A 21182-nucleotide genomic window follows, 5' to 3' on the forward strand; every position below is an offset into this window, starting at 1 on the left:
TGTAGCCTTGTGCCAGGTGTCTTAAACTTCTGTGTAATAAATGTGACAATATAAAGCCACCAACCTTCCAAAAAACAACTGCAGTTAAGAACCAAATTCTATGAATATACAGGATTTATAAACACAATGATCAAAGCAAACACTCTTAAATCTGATGTATGAACACCAAAAGCAGCCTAAACCACTCTCTGGGCTGAGTGGGATTATGATTACACTGTCAGGCATGCTGAATGAGTAGTGGTATGAACGCTCAAATATTTACACTTGGGTTGTGGTGTTGTTGGAGATTAAATTAAGTTCCAACACTTGCACAGTAACTCTTTTTTTTATGCAGCTGAATACTGCATTAAAAGATGGACAGATTATATGTTCGCCCTGTAGCTCTTTCTGTGTAGTTTATGAGATAAGATGAGATAAACAAAAGACACTGTCCCTTTGTGCTCGTGTCTGTTTAAAGACTAAGATCTCAGTGTCTCAGCAGAATTTTGTATTTGAGCTGCTGATCATACAGCATTATTTTATGATTGCTGAATGTTTGATGAGAAAAAACTTGAGCTTTTACAAACCGCAGGTTGCGACGTTTGCGGCATTTTAAAGCAAGCTTCAAATATTATTTGTAAAACTTTTCAGTTGGTTTAGAGCAATTTTGTGTTACATTTAAGATGCTATTAATTGATCCCCATAGTGAAATTAATTGTCTGCAATTAAAATTCAAGTTAGGAAAAGCCCATTAAGTCAATCTTAAGTATTCGTGACTGTTTTGTTTTGTTTTTTTTGTTTGTTTGTTCATTTTTAAATGTGATTGGGTAGATAGAAACTGTAAAGGACAAGCAGTCTTGTGGTGTTCTCTGACAGGATGTCAACACATGTAATACGATCATAAATTCGTCTGTGTTTAGACAGCAATGTGCTGCCGGTGCTGTTACTGCCAGCATGAGACATGTCTCACGTCTGTCTCCAGGAACAGATGGGGCTTTGAACCAGAAAGAACATTCTCTCACATCTTACCTCAACAAAGTATCTCAAGATGAAACACCCTTTGTTAGGTTAGAGGAGGATGCTCCAAGGTTGATAAATAGCAATGTGTTTGTATCCTTCCATCAGCTACCTTAATGACCTGGAGAGGATAGCCAAGCCAGACTACATCCCCACACAGCAAGATGTGCTGCGGACTCGAGTCAAGACCACAGGCATTGTGGAAACACATTTCACCTTCAAGGACCTGCACTTCAAGTAAGACTTCTTTTACTGTTTTTCTTGGCTCTTTAAGCTAATTTTATGAAACAAAATTCAAAATTTAAAAAAAGATACATTAGGCTGTAACCTGTAACTTTTTTTTTGCTTTTCCCCCCCAACTGTTTAAACATCAAAAGTGAATAATTGTTTAAGCATGCTAACTAAAAGACATGAATTTGATGAGTCAGGAATTTAACATTTATCTAATAATACAGTTAATCATAGAGCATGAGACGCATCACCTTTACATTTTACCCCTCAGCTATAAACGGATGATGGGGTTTGTCGTCAAACCGCTGGGCAGGCGGGCAGGTGGATATGCAAGTTTGTAAATGTGATAACTCAAAAAATGAGGCAATGTAGACTTTTGAAATTGATACCTTTGGTGCAGCTGCTGAAGGTCGGACGAGTTCGAATCCTGGTGACCTTGACCTCGAGGTCAAGTTTTAAGACAATCTTGTAAATGCAGGATTTTTAAATTGATACCATAGGTGTGTGTGCATTAGTAGGCTGAGGGGTAGTGCTGCATTTTTGTGATTGCTCTGAGCATTTTTATTTACATATTGATAACATTAAATTATGAATGTGAACAAAAAATGACTGAACAAAAGCACTGAAGTCTAATCTGATCTTACAGGCTTTATAATGTCACTTTAAGCTCTATTTAATATGCACATAAAAACGCCTTTCTCAGAAAATGATGCTTTACTGCTTTGACTACAAGTTGTCATCGAAAGGTTCTGTGTAGAGGTCCATAAAGTGTTGGATGCATGTCACACTGAAAATCTTGTGTTCCCGAGGACCATTTTCAGCTGCTATTTAATTATTTAGCTTTTTCAGTTGTTATAATGCAAATGAAGTAACTGTGAATGATTCCTCACTGATAAAGGCTTAAGTCAAGTAAGTCAGGTTTTGACTCTATATACATGACCTCAAAGAGTTTGGGCTCCACCACTTCTAGTAACTTTTTGAATATTGCCAAAGCAGCCAAGAAAGTGTGTTTATGGGCTTATGAATCATGCTTTTATATTTGCACTGTAACTGTTGTGGCTTCTTTGTAGCACACAGTGTTTCTTCTTTACTGAAAGTCATAAAATTCTCAGAAAGGAAAACATTTATTTATTTTCCAGTTTGCAGAGCAGTTGTTCATTTGAACAATTGAGGCCATTATTATTAGTATTATTTTAACCTTTAACAGCTCATGCCATCCATTACTGTACTGTAATGTCACATTTCTACTTACGATTCATAGGGTAAAAAAAAAAAGAGGGGAAAACCTTCAGTGATGAGCAAAGATCGATATCAGTGATTGCGAGTAAACTGTGGGAACGTGTGGGATTTTAGTGACTGAATAGTTGCCATTGCAGGATTATACACATCAGTGAAAGAATTGCAGGAATGCAAACTGTTGCTGTTTTGGAAATTTGAACACTGATTTCTAGCCATGCTTCTCAGAAATGTTTTTGTTTGTGATTATTGCTAGTGGTGTTACCCCCATTGCTATAACCACACACAACCACATTATACTTCATATCTGATGCTCACAGTAGTCAAACAACAGGGGAAAGTATTTGTAAAATATTCAACACCTCTTCACTCAGAGTTTACTGTAAATAAGTGTGTCAGTGTGTGGCTCCCATGTGGAAGGCGTCACATCGTGTCTCGATATATAAAGTAATCCTTTGTAAAGGACATTAACCAAATCCATGCAGACGTGTTTACCTAATCCAGTCTCTTTCGTGCTGGAGTGTATGATATATATGACTTATGTGAGCAGTGCTGTGGATGAGCACACTGGTGGGGTAAACGGTGTAAAGTGTGTCACTGTTCTAAAGATCCCTGCTTCAGTCGGCACAAAGCTGGCCGTTTTGGGAGAGCCAAAGTGCTGCGTAGTGAATCAAATTCTGCTCAGCAGGAAGAATACTGTCATAATATGAGTATTGCTTTAAGATGTCACAAACGGTCAACTATATCTTCTGAGAAGCTGAAAAGAAGGAATATTGAGTCTGGCACAGTCGAGATGAGCATCCTCGCTCGTGCATCCAAGTCCTCTCCATCTTCATGAATAAATTATACATAATCTGAGTGAGAAACCTTCCGCACCATGCGTCATCCTTAAGTCTTTTTGTTACCGGTGCAGCTGCACTGTGCTGAAATGCCTTCAGGAGGCAGGGAAATACAGAGGCCTGAAGAGAGGTAGAAGTGGGAAACTAGGTCGAGAGACCTAAAAATGTTTCCTTCATTGCTGAGTCCCATCCACCTCATAGGAATATGTTTACACTGCGTTTGTTTGTACAGGATGTTTGATGTTGGAGGCCAGCGGTCAGAGAGGAAGAAGTGGATCCACTGCTTTGAGGGAGTCACAGCCATCATCTTCTGTGTAGCCATGAGTGCTTATGATCTGGTCCTAGCTGAGGATGAGGAGATGGTGAGTAAACACTTAGAAAACAGTTGCTGAACTTCACATTGGAGTCCAGTCCCAAGAAAATGAAAAGAACTGGAAGGAGGGCCGAGGTTTCAGTGAACTCATTTCCTTTGTGCGGTCTCGTAGTGTTCTCTAATAATCTCTTTATCTCCGCATTTGTGCCCGGCCCACCCAGAACCGGATGCATGAAAGCATGAAGCTCTTTGACTCAATCTGCAACAACAAGTGGTTCACAGAGACGTCCATCATCCTGTTCCTCAACAAGAAGGACCTGTTTCAGGAGAAGATTGCTCACAGCCCTTTGACCATCTGCTTCCCTGAGTACACTGGTATGTATGACTGCCTCAGTACAAACACAATCATAAACACATTTGTCATTGTGTTTATTCTTTATAGCAAGCCCAGTGATAACGTTGCAACTGTGTAGAATGATAAACACGAAAAACCTGTTTTGAGACTTGTTTTCACTTGCCAACCTGTGTTTTTCATGAAATCATGAAACAAAATCTAGCCCCAGTTTGTATTTCTTGTGCATTATCAGTCCATTCATGTGTCAGAAATGAGCAACTTTTTAGAAAACAAAATCTGAAGGTGTTTTTACAACACTCTTCCCAAAATCTTCTTTAAATCTTCTGGATGCAAATTATACTCCCCTCCTCCCCACTTGCTTTCCACTAAGCCAGAAATGAGCGTACTGTTTTTGCACAAGAAAGGCGCACCCATTTTTAATGAAAATATGAAATTTAAAAGATTCACGTCGGTACAGTGTAAGCAAATGCACTCCATGTGTCCTTCCTGCTGTGTGCTCTAATCAGGAAAATCCTTCACCTGAGAACTCTTTAGAAGCAGGCAGTAAACTCTCGTCTGCTACATGTGAGAAAGGAAAAGTGCAAACAACATTCCCCGGGGTCCTTAAGTAAAACGGGGGTTTCTTTGACTTAAATGTAACAGACTGCCCGTGCATAAAGGTGCAAGTTGCAACTACGTGCACAACTACAATGCAGGATAAGGAAATAATAATACTTGATTTGTAGGAATTGCTGGAAAAGAGTCGATTTGGATGAGTGCCAAGTGAAACTGTCTCTGCCTATCAGCAAAAAGATTTGACTTCTTTTCTACACTGATTAAGCTCTCCTGAAACTTTTCTCAGGCCCCAACACGTACGAGGAGGCCCAGACTTACATCCAGACCAAATTTGAGGATCTGAACAAGAAGAAGGACACCAAGGAAATCTACACCCACTTCACCTGCGCCACTGACACCAAGAACGTGCAGTTTGTGTTTGATGCCGTCACCGATGTCATCATCAAGAACAACCTGAAGGACTGTGGCCTTTTCTGAAAATCAGTCTGAGAGTCGAGGTGAGTCAAAAGAAGAAAGGACTTGAAGTCACTAAGAGCCATGTGGATTCATAAACCAAAGTGACTGAGATATTTTTGTTTGTTTTCTGTGTTTCTGTTAGGATTACTTGAACCGCTCTGACCATAGCGATGGGGGATTATACACGGATCATGAATGACTGCACTGGCCAACCACGATTTATGCTTTGATCTGCTTTTTAAAAAGACACCTAAGAGACTGAAAACCCGACGAGCCTTGCAGATTTTCAACAATTGCTGATCCAGTTGCTCGTGTTATTAACTCTTTGGGCTATGACCACAAAAATCAACATCTATTTTATTTTTTTTCTTTATTTTCAATTACTAGAGGAGGGAAATGTTTTCTTTTGCATATATATATATATATATATATATATATATATATATATATATATATATATATATATATATATAAATGCATTCATTTTACTTTTAGAAATTCCAATGTGCAAATTATTAACCTTTTAATCACATGATGCTTATTTTTTAAGAGCTGAAGCACAGGCATGGACATAAAATATGATTCATAAAAAAAGTGCTTTTGTTATAATGTTTACATCAGTTCATCATTCATAGCAAAAAGTATATATTCTGCATGACTCAACTTGGCAAATATTAGCTCTGTAATCCACACAAAGTATGTAACATTCCAACAAAAACAAAAAAAATAGGAAAAAAAATTAAAAAGCTAAAAAAGAAAAAATGGCTTCACCTGCTGGGGGGAAATTGTGGCTCAATTCTAAACAATATTTAAAGTATGTGTGTACCTAACATTCTTTCACTTTTATAGTATCATTTCCATGTCTGTTGCAGTATATTTGTGCCTTGACTTCTGTTTACAACCATTTCTTAGAAATGCTTTCAGAACTGTTTGACCTACTGTGCTCTGCTGCCTAGAATCTCTGAGTAGTATTGTGATTGTTAATGAGAGACAAAAATCTAATTCCGTAAAGAGGTTAGTGTTTTTGGTAAATAATAAAATGCTTTAAAAATTCCTTTATGATTTAATTTAAATAAAAGTAGACATCACCAGACTCGGTATATTGGGGTTTCCTGTCTGTTGTGTTACATTAATATTGCTGCCAGTTCATGTTTCAGGTGATAACTGAATAAAATGTTCACTGAGAGCTTTGATACTATTTTTTTTTTTTTGTAAATTTGTACAGATGATTCAAACAGGGGGTTGATGGTTTTACACCAGTAAAATAACCGAAGGGTTGTTTTTAATATCATGGCTAAGCAGGTTTTGATTAGATGGTTTCAGCCACGGAGGAAGAACTAAACTCCAGTAATACATATCTTTGTGTTCATCAATGTCAATTGGACACGGTAAAAGCAAAGAATGCTCCTGGCCTTAAATTCTCCACAGATGACTGACTTTAGCATTAGAGCAGCTGATCAAAAGCTGGCAAATGTAGTGAACTGTAACACAGCTACAGTACTGTGCAAAAGTCTTGAATCACCCCCCTTTGTTTTGCTTCCAAGGTGACTGACTTGTAATATTTTTTTAGGTGCGCTTGATTCAATAGTTCTCCGGGCTTTGGGGCTTTCTGGAGGTCTTTCAAAGTTTTCATTTGCACATTTGGCTGTTTTTTTTGTTGTTGTTTTTTTCATTCCAGTCTTTGTCACTGACTAATTTTCAGAGGATTTTTTTTTAACACTGACCAATGAATTATTCAAGCAGTAAATTCAAGGTATCAACCAGTGTTGTGTCTACACAGCCAGTGGTGTTGGGGATCTTGTCAAAATTGTGACGCAATTATGAACAGAGGAAAATGCCGTCGGATTTTAACCCACTGTGCAATATCATCTGGAAAGTGTCATACTGGGATTGGCTTCTTTTTTCAGCATGACAGTGATCCCACATCTGGTAAAAGATTACCTGGTTAGAAAATGTGTAACTATTGGTTATGGATTGGCCTCCTCAGAGCCCGGACCTCAATTACTCTGAACCAGTGTGTGCTCGTCTTGACAAAGAACAGAACAAAAGCAGCCAACATCTAAAAAAAATAGCTTTGAATGTCCTTCAAGTAGCCTGCAAAACGTTTCCTGAAGACTACTTACAGAAATTGCAAGAAAGCTTGACTAAGAGAGCTCAGGCTGTGTTGAAAACTAAACCAAAGAATGATGTTTAAGCTTGTTGGAAGATGAACTGATGTACTGTATTTATAGGTTTCTAATCACAAAAATCGCTGCACCCATTTCCCAAACAAAATACAAAGAAACGAGGGGTTACAGTACTTTTGCACAGTAATGTGTACAACAGTCAGTGTTGGTAAACATGCATCTGTTTGGCATAAGCTACTCCTTATATTAGACCAAAAAAGACTAAAGGAGTGCTGCATTAGCCCTTTAAAACCTGAACCATGAAATAATTGCCAGAAAGCCAGGAGTTTATGGAACCGTCTGACAAATTTGTTTAAAAAATGAATTACATTTTTATTGCCACGAGTTTTCATTTTTATCATATTTGCTACATCTGCCTTTTAAAAAAAAAAAAAAAAAAAAAAAAAAGCTGAAAAATTTATTGTTCTATTAATTTAGATTTTTCAGGGGGAAAAATCTCGCTGATGTCATAGAAGTCTCAAAAACAGAAATCTGCGTGTCTCACATATAAAACACTAGGCGTTCACGGGTTAAACACAAGTGTTCAAAAGTGTTTTGCTTATGCTTGATGTTTCTTTTCATTTACAGGAGGAAGACTTCTTAATTCTAAAGTAAGAGACCTGCTGCTTCAATAATGTCTTCTGTTTGATGTGAGAGGCATGCACGAATTTTAAAAACACTCAGACTGCCATCTGGTGGACACATGCATATAGAGATAATAGCTGATCAACAAATATTTGCAGACTATTCAACTTTCTTGGTCAGTCTCTAACAAAACTATCACCACCAAAAGCATTTAACACTGGCAGGAAACAGAAAACGTCTCGTTTTCTTTTTCCTGTAGCTGTTCTTGCTATATAGCATATATAGTACATTTAGATTGTAGCTTCTACAGGGGAAACTATAGAAGTAGATGAGACTGTTTTGGAGAAAAGGTTTACATTGTACTTTGCAGGTCTAGAGAAATATGTTGCGTCTTAAAAACCACACAGTCAGATGCATCTGCTATTTATTGAAACCTGACTGCATAAACACTTCACCACTCAGATTTTTTGATTAGCAAATGGCAGCGGCAACGTTCAGTTTACCTGGACATGAAAATGTCTGGGATATTGTTATTGTTATTGATGAGCGTGATAAGGTGGGAATAGAAAACAGCAAAAAGTTCACATTAGCTTGTGGCATACTAATAATACAGTCTTACCAAAGCTGTGACTTCCTCCTGAAATGATCCTTCAGGAGGAAGTTGTGACAAAGCGTCTTAGACTTTTTATGGCCTATAAAGCACATATATAATAATACTGACATTCATAATGCTATATTGCATATTTGCATTGCTGTAGGTTTAGTAAAGGAATCTATCATTGACAGGGGTGGTAATGTAAAAATGCTTGTTAGCTGCATGCAGAAAAATCAGCATGACCCTTTGGTACTCTTCAAGCCAGTTTCCCTTGCAAAGTATTTTCTCCAGAGGGCGCTCCGGTTCTGTGAATGAAGGCAGGGTGAAGTCTCAGGCACACAGTAGGTCCCTTAATGATCAGGTATGATGTCAAAGTCTCTGTGCAGTCACCAGTTATTTCAGTTTTATTTTAAGTGCTCATCTGTTGCAAATGCTCATATGCTACTTAATGTTGGATTGCTCCCCAACTGTCTGGATGAATCCGTCATTCAGATTTGCATATTGCATATTTGCTATTCACGAAATGTAAACGGAAGGTGAGGTGTTAAACGACTGATTGTTGCATTTACATTGTGAACCTTTTGTTGTCACTCTGATCCAATGATTTACAACCAGCCAGCAGCAGGAAGAGAGCTTTCCTTCCTCTTCGGGAATTATAAAGAACCACAAAATAACTGTGAACTTGTGGGCTGAACATTTATGATGGAAACAATTGCTGAAAAATTATTTAAACACACAAACACGCACATCACCAAATCTTGACTGATCCTGCCATCTTAGAGTTTTATGTTTTCTGGCTCTCTGACTTTTCTATGTCACACACAATAAGAGTGTATATGAATCATCCTCACCCCATAAAGACTGCCAAAAGCTAACTTAACAGTGCATATTAGGCCCGTACAAGAATAAAATGAATCATTTTGTACCCACAAGTGAAACAAGAAGTTCCTCTTAGCGTTTTTTTAAAGAATAAAACTACACATTTCCTAAAGCTTGAAAAAAATAACTGTATTGTGTGTTTGTGATGTTTTATATATGACTTTAGGCCATTTTAGCAGATGTTTTGATTATTTTTTTATATAGCTTTCTGTTTTAATCCGCTAAGATCAACATCTGGTTAAATTAAGTGTCCCCCTGATCTTTGAACAACAACTTTAAGCACTTGCATGTAGCTCAGGTTTAAAATAAAAGAATTTGGAAAGCCTCCAGCAATACCTAAAAGTGAATTAAAAGTTTATCTTTTGTGCCCTGACTCAGTTACTCAAGCAGCTTCCATAATGAACATAAATCCTAAAACATTTGTGATTTGAAATGACAGGAGAAAACTGAACATAGGCAATGGGATGACTATAATGAAGATAATAAGCAGTTCATCTCTGGTCTGATTGGGGATAGTCAGATTTGCTTAAGTATCAGCTTGTACAATAAGTCAGTCCATTAGGTATTTAGGAGAGCAGCATTGCTCTGCCTGTGGAGAAAAATAATCACAGTTCCATTTAAAGCACAGTGCAGTTAATTACTTAATTCATCCTGTAAAGTGTATGGGATGGGTGGTGGACACAGAAGGACTCTTAAGGGGAACCACTGATAATGGGAGTCTTTTTTTTTATTTTGGGGGGAAACAAATAATTCTCATTGCTAAAAGCCTGGCGTTCTTTAAAACCTACAGGTTGCACTCAGATAGTAGCCTATAAAATGAACCATTTACAGTCTTGTGAGGATTAGATTGTCAGGACAATTCACTTTTTTTCTGGATGGCAGATTCAGAGCCACACACGCACGCAAACACAGGTAGATAGATTCATGGACAAAGCCAAGTTTTCGTAGAAATGTAACTCTGGAACAGGTAAACTGGCTCCGTTATTCTGAGGCTTGCTGTGAGCACTAATCTGCACATGAACAGTGGGCCATCAGGATCATTCCCCAAAGACCAACAACTTAATGCATGCCTTAGCCCATTGGATTTGCATACACATTATTTTGAATGGAAGGTGGGGTGCCAAATGACTGTTGTGGTGGTGGCATGCAGTTACATTTACACTCGGGCACTTACTTTGCTTCGGAATAAATGGATGAGAGTGCAATGAGCCACCAATTGAACAAGCACCACAAAAATTAGACGTAACCTGAAAAAGAGCGCTAAGGTTTGGGTTAAAACACTCATGTGGGAAAGAAAAAAGGGGCTAGGAAAGGAAACACAATGAAGTGTTTGATTACGTATAAATGCATCACAGGGGATATGAAGCAGTCAGTCAGTCGCAGTCAAAAAGAAAGAAAGTTTTTTTTTCTTTTTTTCTTTTTTTACCATCTGATAAGTTAGGGGTTTGCTCTGACCAAAAAAAACCAGAAGCTTCTTAAAACTTCTACTATTTGCAGTTTTGTTTAGTTTGTTTTTCTGAAGCCAGAAAGCGATTTTATGATCACCTTTTCAACAAAATAAGTGAATTAAAATGAAGTAAAAGCTGAATTATTAGTATTATTTCTGGGAGCGATGGAAAGAAAGACTTTTCCTATCTCTCATAATCTCATAACATCATTTATAAATGCTACAGGCCCACTGAAGCAATCTCTAGGTCTGGGTTAAATCTTCCCAGGTCTTTGCGTTCAAACATTACACGACAACGGTGTTTTATGATGAAGGGTATGTTTAAAAAAAAATCTGAATTGAGTTGTGGGGGTGCTATTCTACAGAAGTATCTTTTTTTCTCTCCTGCTGTTTTGCAAATGAGCTCTGCGGGCATCCTGCGCCCTGATTGGCTCATTCAGACACGAGTGGTTGTAACTGGCTGCAGAGCGCGGAGCTGTAAAAGGAGGCCAAGGGGGCTGAAATTTTCACTCAGCATATCAAGCGACTGGAGCCGAAAGGGCTGACTCCTTACTGGGGACACTAAATCCCGCGACTGCTTTGATCGAATCGGGACAATTTTCTCTTAATGGGACGAAGCTGTCACGTTCAAGGTAAGCGCTGTGTAGCCTAAACTCTTGTTATTATATACTTTCATGAAGTGTTATTTATTAGTTATGAAGGGTTTCATGTCTGTGGGGCGCTGCATTAAATCCACTCCATCATTTTCTTTCTTGCAGATATTAAGTTTTACAGATGAAAGGAAAAGAGATGGTAAGTTTGCTTTATATTAATTTATTATAAAAGTATAAACCCCGAAACCATTCTAGTATATTATGAATAGACTAGTAGAGTCAGTCTTTCCACGCGTGGAACATGTTAAATCGTGGTTTTGCACACAGCATTGGTAAGAGTTCATTCTGTCCTCACATAAAAACAAGGTGAAGTTTAACTGTTTACCAGACATTCACTGTTTTCATCAACTGGGACGTTGCTTGATTTGCGTGATAGAACATGTTGTCCGATACTTCATATAGTGCTGATAATCCTCCTGTGCACGTTCCTTACTTCCTTACGTTTTGTGCAGCAGCTTGCAGAGTTATGATAAAAAGCAAAATGGGGGCAGGTCTTGCAACAGGGTCAAATTCTGCAGTAGACTAGGAGATGAGGGGTCATAGAGGTTCAGAGGTTACTGTATTGACAAGAATCCTGCAATTACCTTGCAGTTGTGGTGGCGGGTATTGGACTGTCAGGTTTCCTCCTGTACTGCTTATCCTTTCATAGGATTATGAATTAAAGTGGGTTTAAAGTGGGTTTAAAAAAAGGAGACTTTTCCTTTTTTGCTACTCCATCACCTCTGCTCTTAAACTCTATCTACTCATTATCACATGATCTCTTGTTTAAGTTGGAGTGAGCCACCAGTGTCCACTGGCTGATTCTTACCAATCTGCTCCTTGAGTCAGAGAGGAAGCAGGAGTATTACCCTGGTAAAATTTATATGCAGGCATGTTGCACCCTTAAAGAGACAGGACCCCTGTAGCTAAGCCGAAATCAACTTTTTGTGTGCAGGTCGCTTCACTTTGGGCAGGACGTCTCTCTCTCTCTGGAATAACATTTGTCTGGGTTGTCAGTTGAATCATTTCTGAGTCAATGAAATTAGGGCGTTCACTCTAGTTGTTGGTGTGGTTCAGTGAATTAACGGACAAACATATAGCCTTTGTTTTTGAAATTGGCTTCTTGAAGAACTGCACTCTTTGAACAGCAGGTCAGCTGACCTTAAAGATTACAATAGGAAAAGATGTTCTTTCATAGGCTGAAATGCACTCCAAGCAAGTTTGAACATGTCCCAAAAATAGTCCCTGTTCCTACCTTTACCCAGCACTCCATTTAAAAAGGATTAATGATTACCAGTCATCTACTTTTGTTAGCTTTATTCATGCTCCATATCATATGACTAATTGCCAACTTCTTAACACTCTTTGTCTTTTCTTTGCAGCTTTGCCTAAGTGACTCTGGTGACTGCCTACGGGAGCAGATGCAGTATATGATGAGGTCACTGCAAGATTTAAAACAACCTTGGAAAAGCTGCCCTGCAGCCAGGCGCCCCCTTGCTCCCATCAGCGCTCAACTCCCAGCCTTAGTCCAACACTCGGCACTGGCACGCGCTTGTCAGCAGCGAGCTTTGCAACGGGAGCAACGCGCACGCCTGCGGATGTCTGATGCCAGCACAGCCAGTACCTACGACTCTGCCTGCTGCCTGGCGAGTCCTCTGGAAGAGGATGAGGACGACTCCAGCAGCCGGTTTGGGTTCAGGCTGAGCACGGCCTCTCCCAGCAGTCACAAGAGTCTGGAGTTTGATTCAGGCTACTCCGAGGCCTCGTGGCAGGATGATGGAGTATATCTGAGGAGGACCAGGAATGTGCGGGTGTCATCTTCAGCCTGCATGCGCACACAAAGATTACCAAGCGGACGTATTCGCCCCAAATCCACCTCCGACGTTTGTCTGGAGACATGGACATCATTTGAGGCCAGTGACCCAGAGGACTGGACAAACTCTTTATTGACCAGAGGGCGCAACCGCCAACCTCTGGTTTTAGGTGACAACAGCTTTGCAGATCTCATACAGAACTGGATGGACTTGCCAGAATGTCCAGAGCCTACCAACCTGAAGCCAACTTCAAGGCCTAGGCTGGGAAAAGCCTTCTTCGTCAATATGAGGAGGAAACTAGTTGGACTGTCTAAGAGTGTGGAGGACAAAGTGAGGATGAGATCCACTGAATCTCAGATTAACAGAACTGACAATGCTGCAAAACGTCTGTCCTGTCCGGTTTTGGCAGCACAGTCCAAAGTTCCGTTTTTCCACCAGTCGCACGCGTGCATTAATGAGCTTGATGCGGACTTCTACCGCTTTGCAGCTCTCATGAAGTCAGGCAGCCGGCAGCCTATAATCTGCAAAAATATTATCAGCTACATCTGACATCCATTTTCGTGTGGAGCCATTTACAGACTGAACAATCCTCAGAGTCACTTTATTTTTATATGACTGTTTCCCATTTTTAATATGCTGAAAATAATAAAGAAGTTATAAAAACCCAAACTCTACTTGCTCTTATGTATACCTTTCATTGGTTATTTTAAATTCCCAGAGACATTTGGAACACATTCTGCCATCATTATCTCAGTTTCCTTACACTGATAATAAATCTCCACAGTCCAGTCGGTTAAAGGACGCTTTAAGCGTCCTCTCCTATAAAGAAAATGAATGTGGTTTCATTTTTCATTAGAAATGGGCACATGAGATGGTGGTTGTAGATGGATGGTTCAGTGTAACTGGGGTATAATAAAAAAAAAAGATAAACTGATAGCGTGTAGGAAGCGCAGACCTATAGTCATTCCAGTACTTTGTTAGATACCATGGGACTCATGTTCTTACTCAACAAAAAGTTGAATCCATTAGAGAGGCTTTAACCAGGACAACAAAGCTATTTACAGGCCAGAATCAGAGGCTGTATCAACAGAGTGCTGTGTTCCCGATGAGGTAATTCCCCATGTGTCTGCAGTAAAAGGTGAGAGGAGGCGAAGCAGCTGGCTGCAGATGGTGCACACATTTATTCTCTTTGCTTTATGAAGAACGTCTCGCTAATAGCTCCCTGCATCATTTAACCTGGGCTCTGCTCTTATTGTGGTCCAGCCTTACAGGTGGTACCAACTCATCCACACACTTTACTTAATGGTATACTTAATCTTGTGCTCACCAAGCAAAGGGAGAAAAATGCTGAGTGGCATATGCACCAAGATAAGCTAACAATCACTTCACCTTTGCCTTTACAAATTCACTTTGCTCATCAATTCAGAGGAGAAACTACACCAGACCATATAAAGATAAAGAATTTTCCCCCAATGGGATTTCCCATGCTCTGTGCTGCAGCCAGACTCACCAATCATGTCTGATATCAAGGACAGGGGAGGAGAGGAGAGAAAGATGGTTCTAACTGGGCGCTGTTTGTCTTGGCCTGTTTATCAAGGTCTCCTGATGGAATGTCACTGAGTGCTTACTGCTGAGCACTCACTGGGGATAAAATGAGCTCTTATCATGAAGCAGTTACAATATTCACATGATAGTTTCTAAAAGGCAGCTAAACAGAGCGTCTTTGTGAAGAGAATCTCAGCAAATCGTCTGGGTGTGCTCTTTTTCTCTGGTTCTTCCTTGAGCTCATTACATTTAAGGTGCATGTTAGTTTCCAGTGGGAATGAGAGAAAAGGACACAGGAAACAATGAATGCAACACATTAATCACCTCAATGGCATTTTGCCTACTGAACATATCCCACTACATGCAGTAGATGTGAAAGCAGGAGCATCTTTTACATCTATTTACAGGCCAGAACCAGTTTCAGCAGATGGCTGCCCCTGCCCGAGCCTGATTCTTTCTAACGTTTCTTCCTGTTAAAAAGAGAGTTTTTCTTTCCCACTGTTGCTAAGGGCTTGTTCATAGGGGGTCGTTTAAATGTTGGGGTTTTCTCTGTATTATTGTAGGATCTTTACCTTACAATATAAAGCACATTGAGGCAACTCTTATCGCGATTTGGTGCTATATAAATAAACTGAACTGAATATACCTAACTCCTGAGGTGGAAAGGATCACTGATTAGAGTAGCAGGCACAAACATAATGATTATATATTGATTTAAAGAAAAAGTGTCTGAGAATAGTGTGATGCCCAAATTTTAAGATAAGTTCTTTTCTTAAAATTTGAATCGCTAACTCAACCTACTTGGTACATAGAAATGTTGAGATGTTTAACTCAAAATTTTGAGACCCCTAAACTGCAATTCTGAGATAATAACCTCAAAATATGACCTATGGATAGCATAAGAAACAAACTTCCATACACGTGGGTGAAACTAGGATCAGTGATAAGAACGATTAGGGAACAAATGCCAGGTTACCTGACATTTAAATATCTTACTGACATATTCTAATTTTTCACCGATGTAGCAAAGAACTATGTGTCATTACCCATCCAGCTGATTCCACTGCCTCCTTCTGAAAGCAGGTAAAGGCTTTAGAGGAGCACGTTCACTGGGCACAGAGGTGAGGTTGCTTCAGGAGTAGAAGGTCCTTTTAAAATGACTCCAGTTTCAACAGAATGGCTGCCACCCACATCCTGCTTAGAGCAAGTTCAACTCTGTTACTAACAGCTGTCGTAAACAACATTCATGAACTTGGCACACGAGATGATCTGAGGCAGATCTGTTGAAGCATCGCACGCTTACAGGGTGGCCCAGTCTAACAGAGTGGACACAAAACATATTTCCTGCTAATTAAAAGTTTAGCTGGGAATTTTAGTCCTGGTCCTCACCGGGAGTTTCGGTGCCAGCATGAAATCATGTCCACGAATGTAATCATGTAATTATCACGTTAGTAAATAAAAGGAGTAGATGGATGAGGTGACAAAATTTGCCAAACTCCTCAGCCGTGTAATTTTTTTGTGTTGCCATACACACAAGCTCATGTGAGCGCTAAAATCTACATTGTAACCAGACAATTTTGTTTTTCAGCACGGTTTGCTCTTTTAGTCTTTCTGTGCTCTCAGGGGTGGAAGTTTTTTACTGCTGATGCTGGCTGGTCTATAGGGCCAGTAATTAAACTTCTGACCATCAAATTGCAGGTAAAATCTTTGAAAGGTTACTGGCCATTTAGTGCTTGTCCTAGGCGTAGGCAGGATTATGAAAACAGTAGCTGTCCAGTAACAAGACGTAGAACAAGTAGAGTCAGTAGGGCTTCTCAGTTTCCTGTAGCACCAGTGACTATTGTTTTTTGAAAATACAACAAAGGGAAAAATCTAGCAACGTGCAATTTCTTTCATTTTCTTTTTAGTTCTGTTGAAGAAGAATTTTTCTAGTAATTTACTTTTCAGATAGTTTAGAACAGAGAGTTGGTGTTTTTACCTTGTACATCAAACTCCTGTTGACAGTTATGTAGATCCAAGTGAATCAGTGTTACTTGGAAATAGGAAAATTAAATAGCATAATCTGGCAATTATTTCCATTTTACAGTGGGTAAACCCCCAGGTAACCACTACCTACCCTTGGAGTGGATCAGGAAACTTGTGTTCATGGCATCAAAATGCTGGGATATCGGATGACAGTAATATATATGACATTAATAAAACTAATGTTGATGATTTACACTGGATTCTGAAGGAATTCCAAAGGACTGACTCACTGAGCTGTTTGGGCTACCAACAGTTTCTGGATTCCATGTTCCAGAGAAACAGAAAGTGCAACATCACTGATTCCTTTAGGGGAAAAAACTTTAACTGTCTTAACTTAACTTATCAGGACTGGGACAGGAAGTCTATCTATCTATCTATCTATCTATCTATCTATCTATCTATCTATCTATCTATCTATCTATCTATCTATCTATCTATCTATCTGTCTGTCTGTCTGTCTGTCTGTCTGTCGACTTGATATAGTTAATTGAAATATATATACATATATTCAGTCTAATTTCAAGTCCATGAGAACTTTTTCATCCTTTTGGTGTGTACAAACTGCATTTAGGAGTCACACAGCTGCTTTTCACAATTATAAACTGGTGTCTTAAGTTCGTGGGAATCATAACAGTTGAGATGACATGGTCTAAATATCCCAGGAGGCTTTGCATTGGTTCTCATAGCCAAATAGGGCCCCTTAGGTCAGACCCTACTTCCTCTGTTCAGTACAACACATGCCTTTGCAAGTAATCCAATGCCACTGTGTAAGAAATGCCTCATTAGGAGCTAAATTGCCACACTACTTTGTGCTTATATCTGATGGTTTAATGTTTTATCTGTAGCAGGTCAGCTTGTTTTTTGTGCGTTCCTACATGAGGCAAATATCCATCTGTATTAAACCTGTGCCAACACAAGTTTTCTCACATTTTCCCCACATAATTTCTGTGAATTTATGAATGAATTCTTGATTGCAGGAGATCAGTAAAAACAGTCCATCCATGCTATTTCTCAATTTCAGCAATATTATGAAGGATTACTCTGGGCTGTTTTGCTGTTTTTAAGGCTTGAATAAACACAAGCACCATCTCTGGAATGTGGTGGCATTTTTTAAATTTTGCATTCTATTCTTACCTTGAAGTTGCACTACGTGTGAGCACAGACCTGCCTGAGCTTGTGTAACGTTGTGTCCTATTCACCCACGTTTGGCACAGGTACAAGATAATGGGCCACTGCAGAGCCTGTTCCATGCATATTTGCAAAGCAGAGCAGAGCCTTGGTGCCTGCCAATGCGATGTCTCCGCAGTCTGACATGGAAAAACACCACCGAAGAGGATGGAAAAAACATTAGCTTCTCTGGAGACTATTAATGGGTTTTTTAATTTTTCACAGAACCTCACGTTTCAGCACTCCCACACAGCAGCAATTTCCCTTTCATTAAGACGGGGCCCACAGGGTCCAAAATTGCCTTTTCTAATGTCCACTTGGAAAATGTATTTGGTTTAAGACAGTGGGGCAGAAACACGTATGGTTTGTGTGTGTGTTTATATTTCTAAATAGAGGCTGGTGCTCTCTATAGATCTACAGTACAATGGAAACGGTTTTAACACGCTACCAGTAAATAACACAAAGGAGACTCTCCAAAGCATGTAGAAGACGCCAAAGCCACACATTCTCAACATTCTTTCACGCTTTTGCTTTTGGAGGATGTAAGTGTGAGAGCGACTCTGGGCATTCAGAGTCCATTCACAGCCACATGACCTAATGTCGGTTTGCACTCACACAGTCGGGGCATTAACTCTAACATCACAGCTAAGTCAAACTTTCACTGCCAAACACAAGTATTCACACTCACACACACACAAACATTGTCACACAGTTTACCTTTGATAAAACAGGAAAAGAAGGCTACAGGCAAGAAACCAGCATCCCTGCTGGAGAGCTCAGCTGAACCCAGAAACCAGAAACCACAAAGAAGACGCTCTATTTTTTGCAAAGAAAACAGTTTTTTGGATTTCTCTGCTTGAAATAACTACTGCAAACCTGTATGGAAAAACACACACTATAACCCTGATTTATGTTGTATAGCCACACATATATATACATGTATGGTCAAAAGATTTTTTATTGATCCCTGCTGGGAAATCCAGTCAGTGCATTTAATTAATGTTGAGCATTCGGAGCAGTAAGCAGCCACATGCATTGGGCAACTTCAGCTCAAAGCCAGTGCCTTGGTCAGAGACATGAAGGAGAATTACGCCAAACCTTCCTGCTGTAGGCTACAGTGCTAACCATATTTAATCTGTGCTGACCAAAGCAACCATACAGCACCATCTTCTAATCTTAGGGGATGATTTAACTCAGACTAATCTACATGTAGCCTTGTGTGGGTCATAACTTAAAGTGTTTTCGTGTGACTAACATACAAAGAAGAGTGAAGCAATAGGATCTCCATCTTGCCCAACTACTGCAGACACAGGATGCAACATTGCTGCAAGCAGCGAGGAAGGGCTGGCTTGTGGTCAGATAAACTTTAAGAGTGTAGAGAGACAAGAAGAAGCGATGGAAGAAACATTCATCCTGCACTTATGAAGAAGAAAGAGAAGGCAAGGAGCAAAATGCTAATGAGGAGTTAAATACAGGAATAAATGAGAGTTTTGTGAAGCAAGCTGCAATGAAAAGCCCAGCTATGGAAGCAAGAAGTGTCTGGGTGTGAGAAAAGTAATTAGGATGCGAGCCCGATCAGACAATCGGTCATTCTGTTGAGCAGGAAACTGGGGTCAGAAGAGGGACCTTGATAAGTTGTCTTCCTGTGGCGCTCCACAGCATGGTCTCGCCACTAACTGTCCCTCTACAGCTCTGGATTGAAAACCCTCATTGGATGGTTGCACAATGGAGTCCTTCTCCAGTCTTAAGATGTGCTACACTGATGAGACAAACAGAAAGCAGACATTGTGTGGTCTCAAAGATCTCTCAGTCTCCCGCTTCCTCCCACTCTTCTTTTTTTTTCCTCTGACATTTTTACTTCCTGCTGACATCCTCCGACTCATCTTCATTCTTCGATTCTCCATTCAGAATTCACTTTTAATCGAAATAAAATTTGCCGTCACTCCCCCCCCCCAGCCCCACTCCCTCCCCCCAGCCCCCTGCAGGTATTTGTTAGTAAGATGTGATATTTGTTTGTGCGGACTGTGCATCGCTGTTCGGCTGAACCAGTTGGTCATGGCTGATTTGCTCTCATACTGTTTTGGTTATGGATAATTTGTTATGATGGCTGAACTTATTTAGTGACCTCTTGTCCTGATATATGCCAGAGCAGGCCGAGTGTAAATAGAAATGTTGAGAAAAATGAGAGAAAATGTCCGGGGGGTGGGGGTGGGTTCACACAGTCACACACAAGTAGTGATCGTGGCACTTCACGGGCTGTTTGTTTACATTTTCAAAGATTTATTTCTAATACGATGGAGTAAAGATACACTGTGGATGACTGAACGCTAACCCCACTGTTAACCTCATTTTGAAAGAATCTGGCCATCTTGGACCACTTTAACCAACATGGGCTCCATCCATTAAAAACAGATGCTGATGCATTCAAGGAGCTTCGCCGGTTTCCTTTGAAACCGCTCCACCACTCTCTGTAAGACCATAGGTGAGGTAGATGGCATTTTACAGAAGTTGACAAAGGCCACTCAGATAACAGCTTTACATAACCCAAACTCAAATCATGTGTCATAGAGGATCAGCTGGATTGAACGTGGGTATAAGTGTGCGTCATCATGTGGTTGTTGAGCATCATACTGTAAAGTAATACAATCATGTGAGAGACCAGATGCCTACCTTTTAGATGTAGTAAATAATACAAAACATTGTTCAAGGTTCATAGAAGCAAAGCTAATTTTCTTGCACATCCTATTTCCTTTTGATTCAACGCAACCTCTATTTATGTTATATATACAAAATATTTCCTCTTTTTAAAGGGGATAGTTTGACATTTTGTAATATATATAGTTCACTTTTTTACCACAATGATTGATACAACTTTTCTGTCTATCAATTGCAGGTAAATCTACCGTCCTTGAGTCCTTGAGTAATAACACTGACTGACAGCAGTGTTCACATTACCCTATGGAGCTGCATGGAAGAACACAGATGTTCCACATTGTTGAAAATTAAATTGTCTTTAATCAGCCAGACCTCAAAATCCATGAGATGTCTGATTGATCCCATGTGAGAACAGTGCTGATAACTGTCCCTGGAATTCAAGTGTGCAGTGGAACTACTCTTGCAGACCAGAGTCATGCTGTATTTTAATATATATATTTTTTTAATCTTTAACATTGTTTTTGCACTTCTCCCTTTCACTTGTCAACCAATAAGTATTTGAGCTACGCTTGGTCGAGCTGGGTGCTGTTGGGTTTTTGAAGGACTACATGGGAGCATGTTTGCGTTGGTTGAAAACCCCTCTCCGCAGGCTCTCTGTAGGCAATTACCTATGCAAACAGACAAAGCTCTGT

General features: G+C 39.7%; 2 protein-coding genes across 2 annotated transcripts in view; both read left to right on the plus strand.

The window, feature by feature from the left end:
• The window catches only part of LOC120731617 (guanine nucleotide-binding protein G(i) subunit alpha-2-like), a 55308-nt gene extending 50088 nt beyond the window's left edge, over nt 1–5220 (plus strand). The window contains exons 5-9 of the mRNA XM_040028716.1: nt 1105–1233; nt 3535–3664; nt 3837–3990; nt 4812–5022; nt 5124–5220. Coding sequence (XP_039884650.1) covers nt 1105–1233; nt 3535–3664; nt 3837–3990; nt 4812–5002 — 604 coding nt within the window. The 3' untranslated portion in view covers nt 5003–5022; nt 5124–5220. The remainder of the gene's footprint in view (nt 1–1104; nt 1234–3534; nt 3665–3836; nt 3991–4811; nt 5023–5123) is intronic.
• Nucleotides 5221–11144: 5924 nt separating this feature from the next.
• LOC120731618 (PAK4-inhibitor inka2-like) lies at nt 11145–13767 on the plus strand. Its single transcript, XM_040028717.1, has 3 exons — nt 11145–11284; nt 11411–11444; nt 12667–13767. The coding sequence occupies exons 2-3, from the start codon at nt 11427–11429 to the stop codon at nt 13645–13647; spliced, it is 999 nt and encodes a 332-aa protein (XP_039884651.1). The 5' UTR covers nt 11145–11284; nt 11411–11426; the 3' UTR covers nt 13648–13767.
• Nucleotides 13768–21182: the final 7415 nt, after the last annotated feature.

This window comes from Simochromis diagramma, unplaced genomic scaffold (genome assembly GCF_900408965.1).
Source record: "Simochromis diagramma unplaced genomic scaffold, fSimDia1.1 OVJJ01000483.1, whole genome shotgun sequence".
NCBI classification, from domain to species: domain Eukaryota; kingdom Metazoa; phylum Chordata; class Actinopteri; order Cichliformes; family Cichlidae; genus Simochromis; species Simochromis diagramma.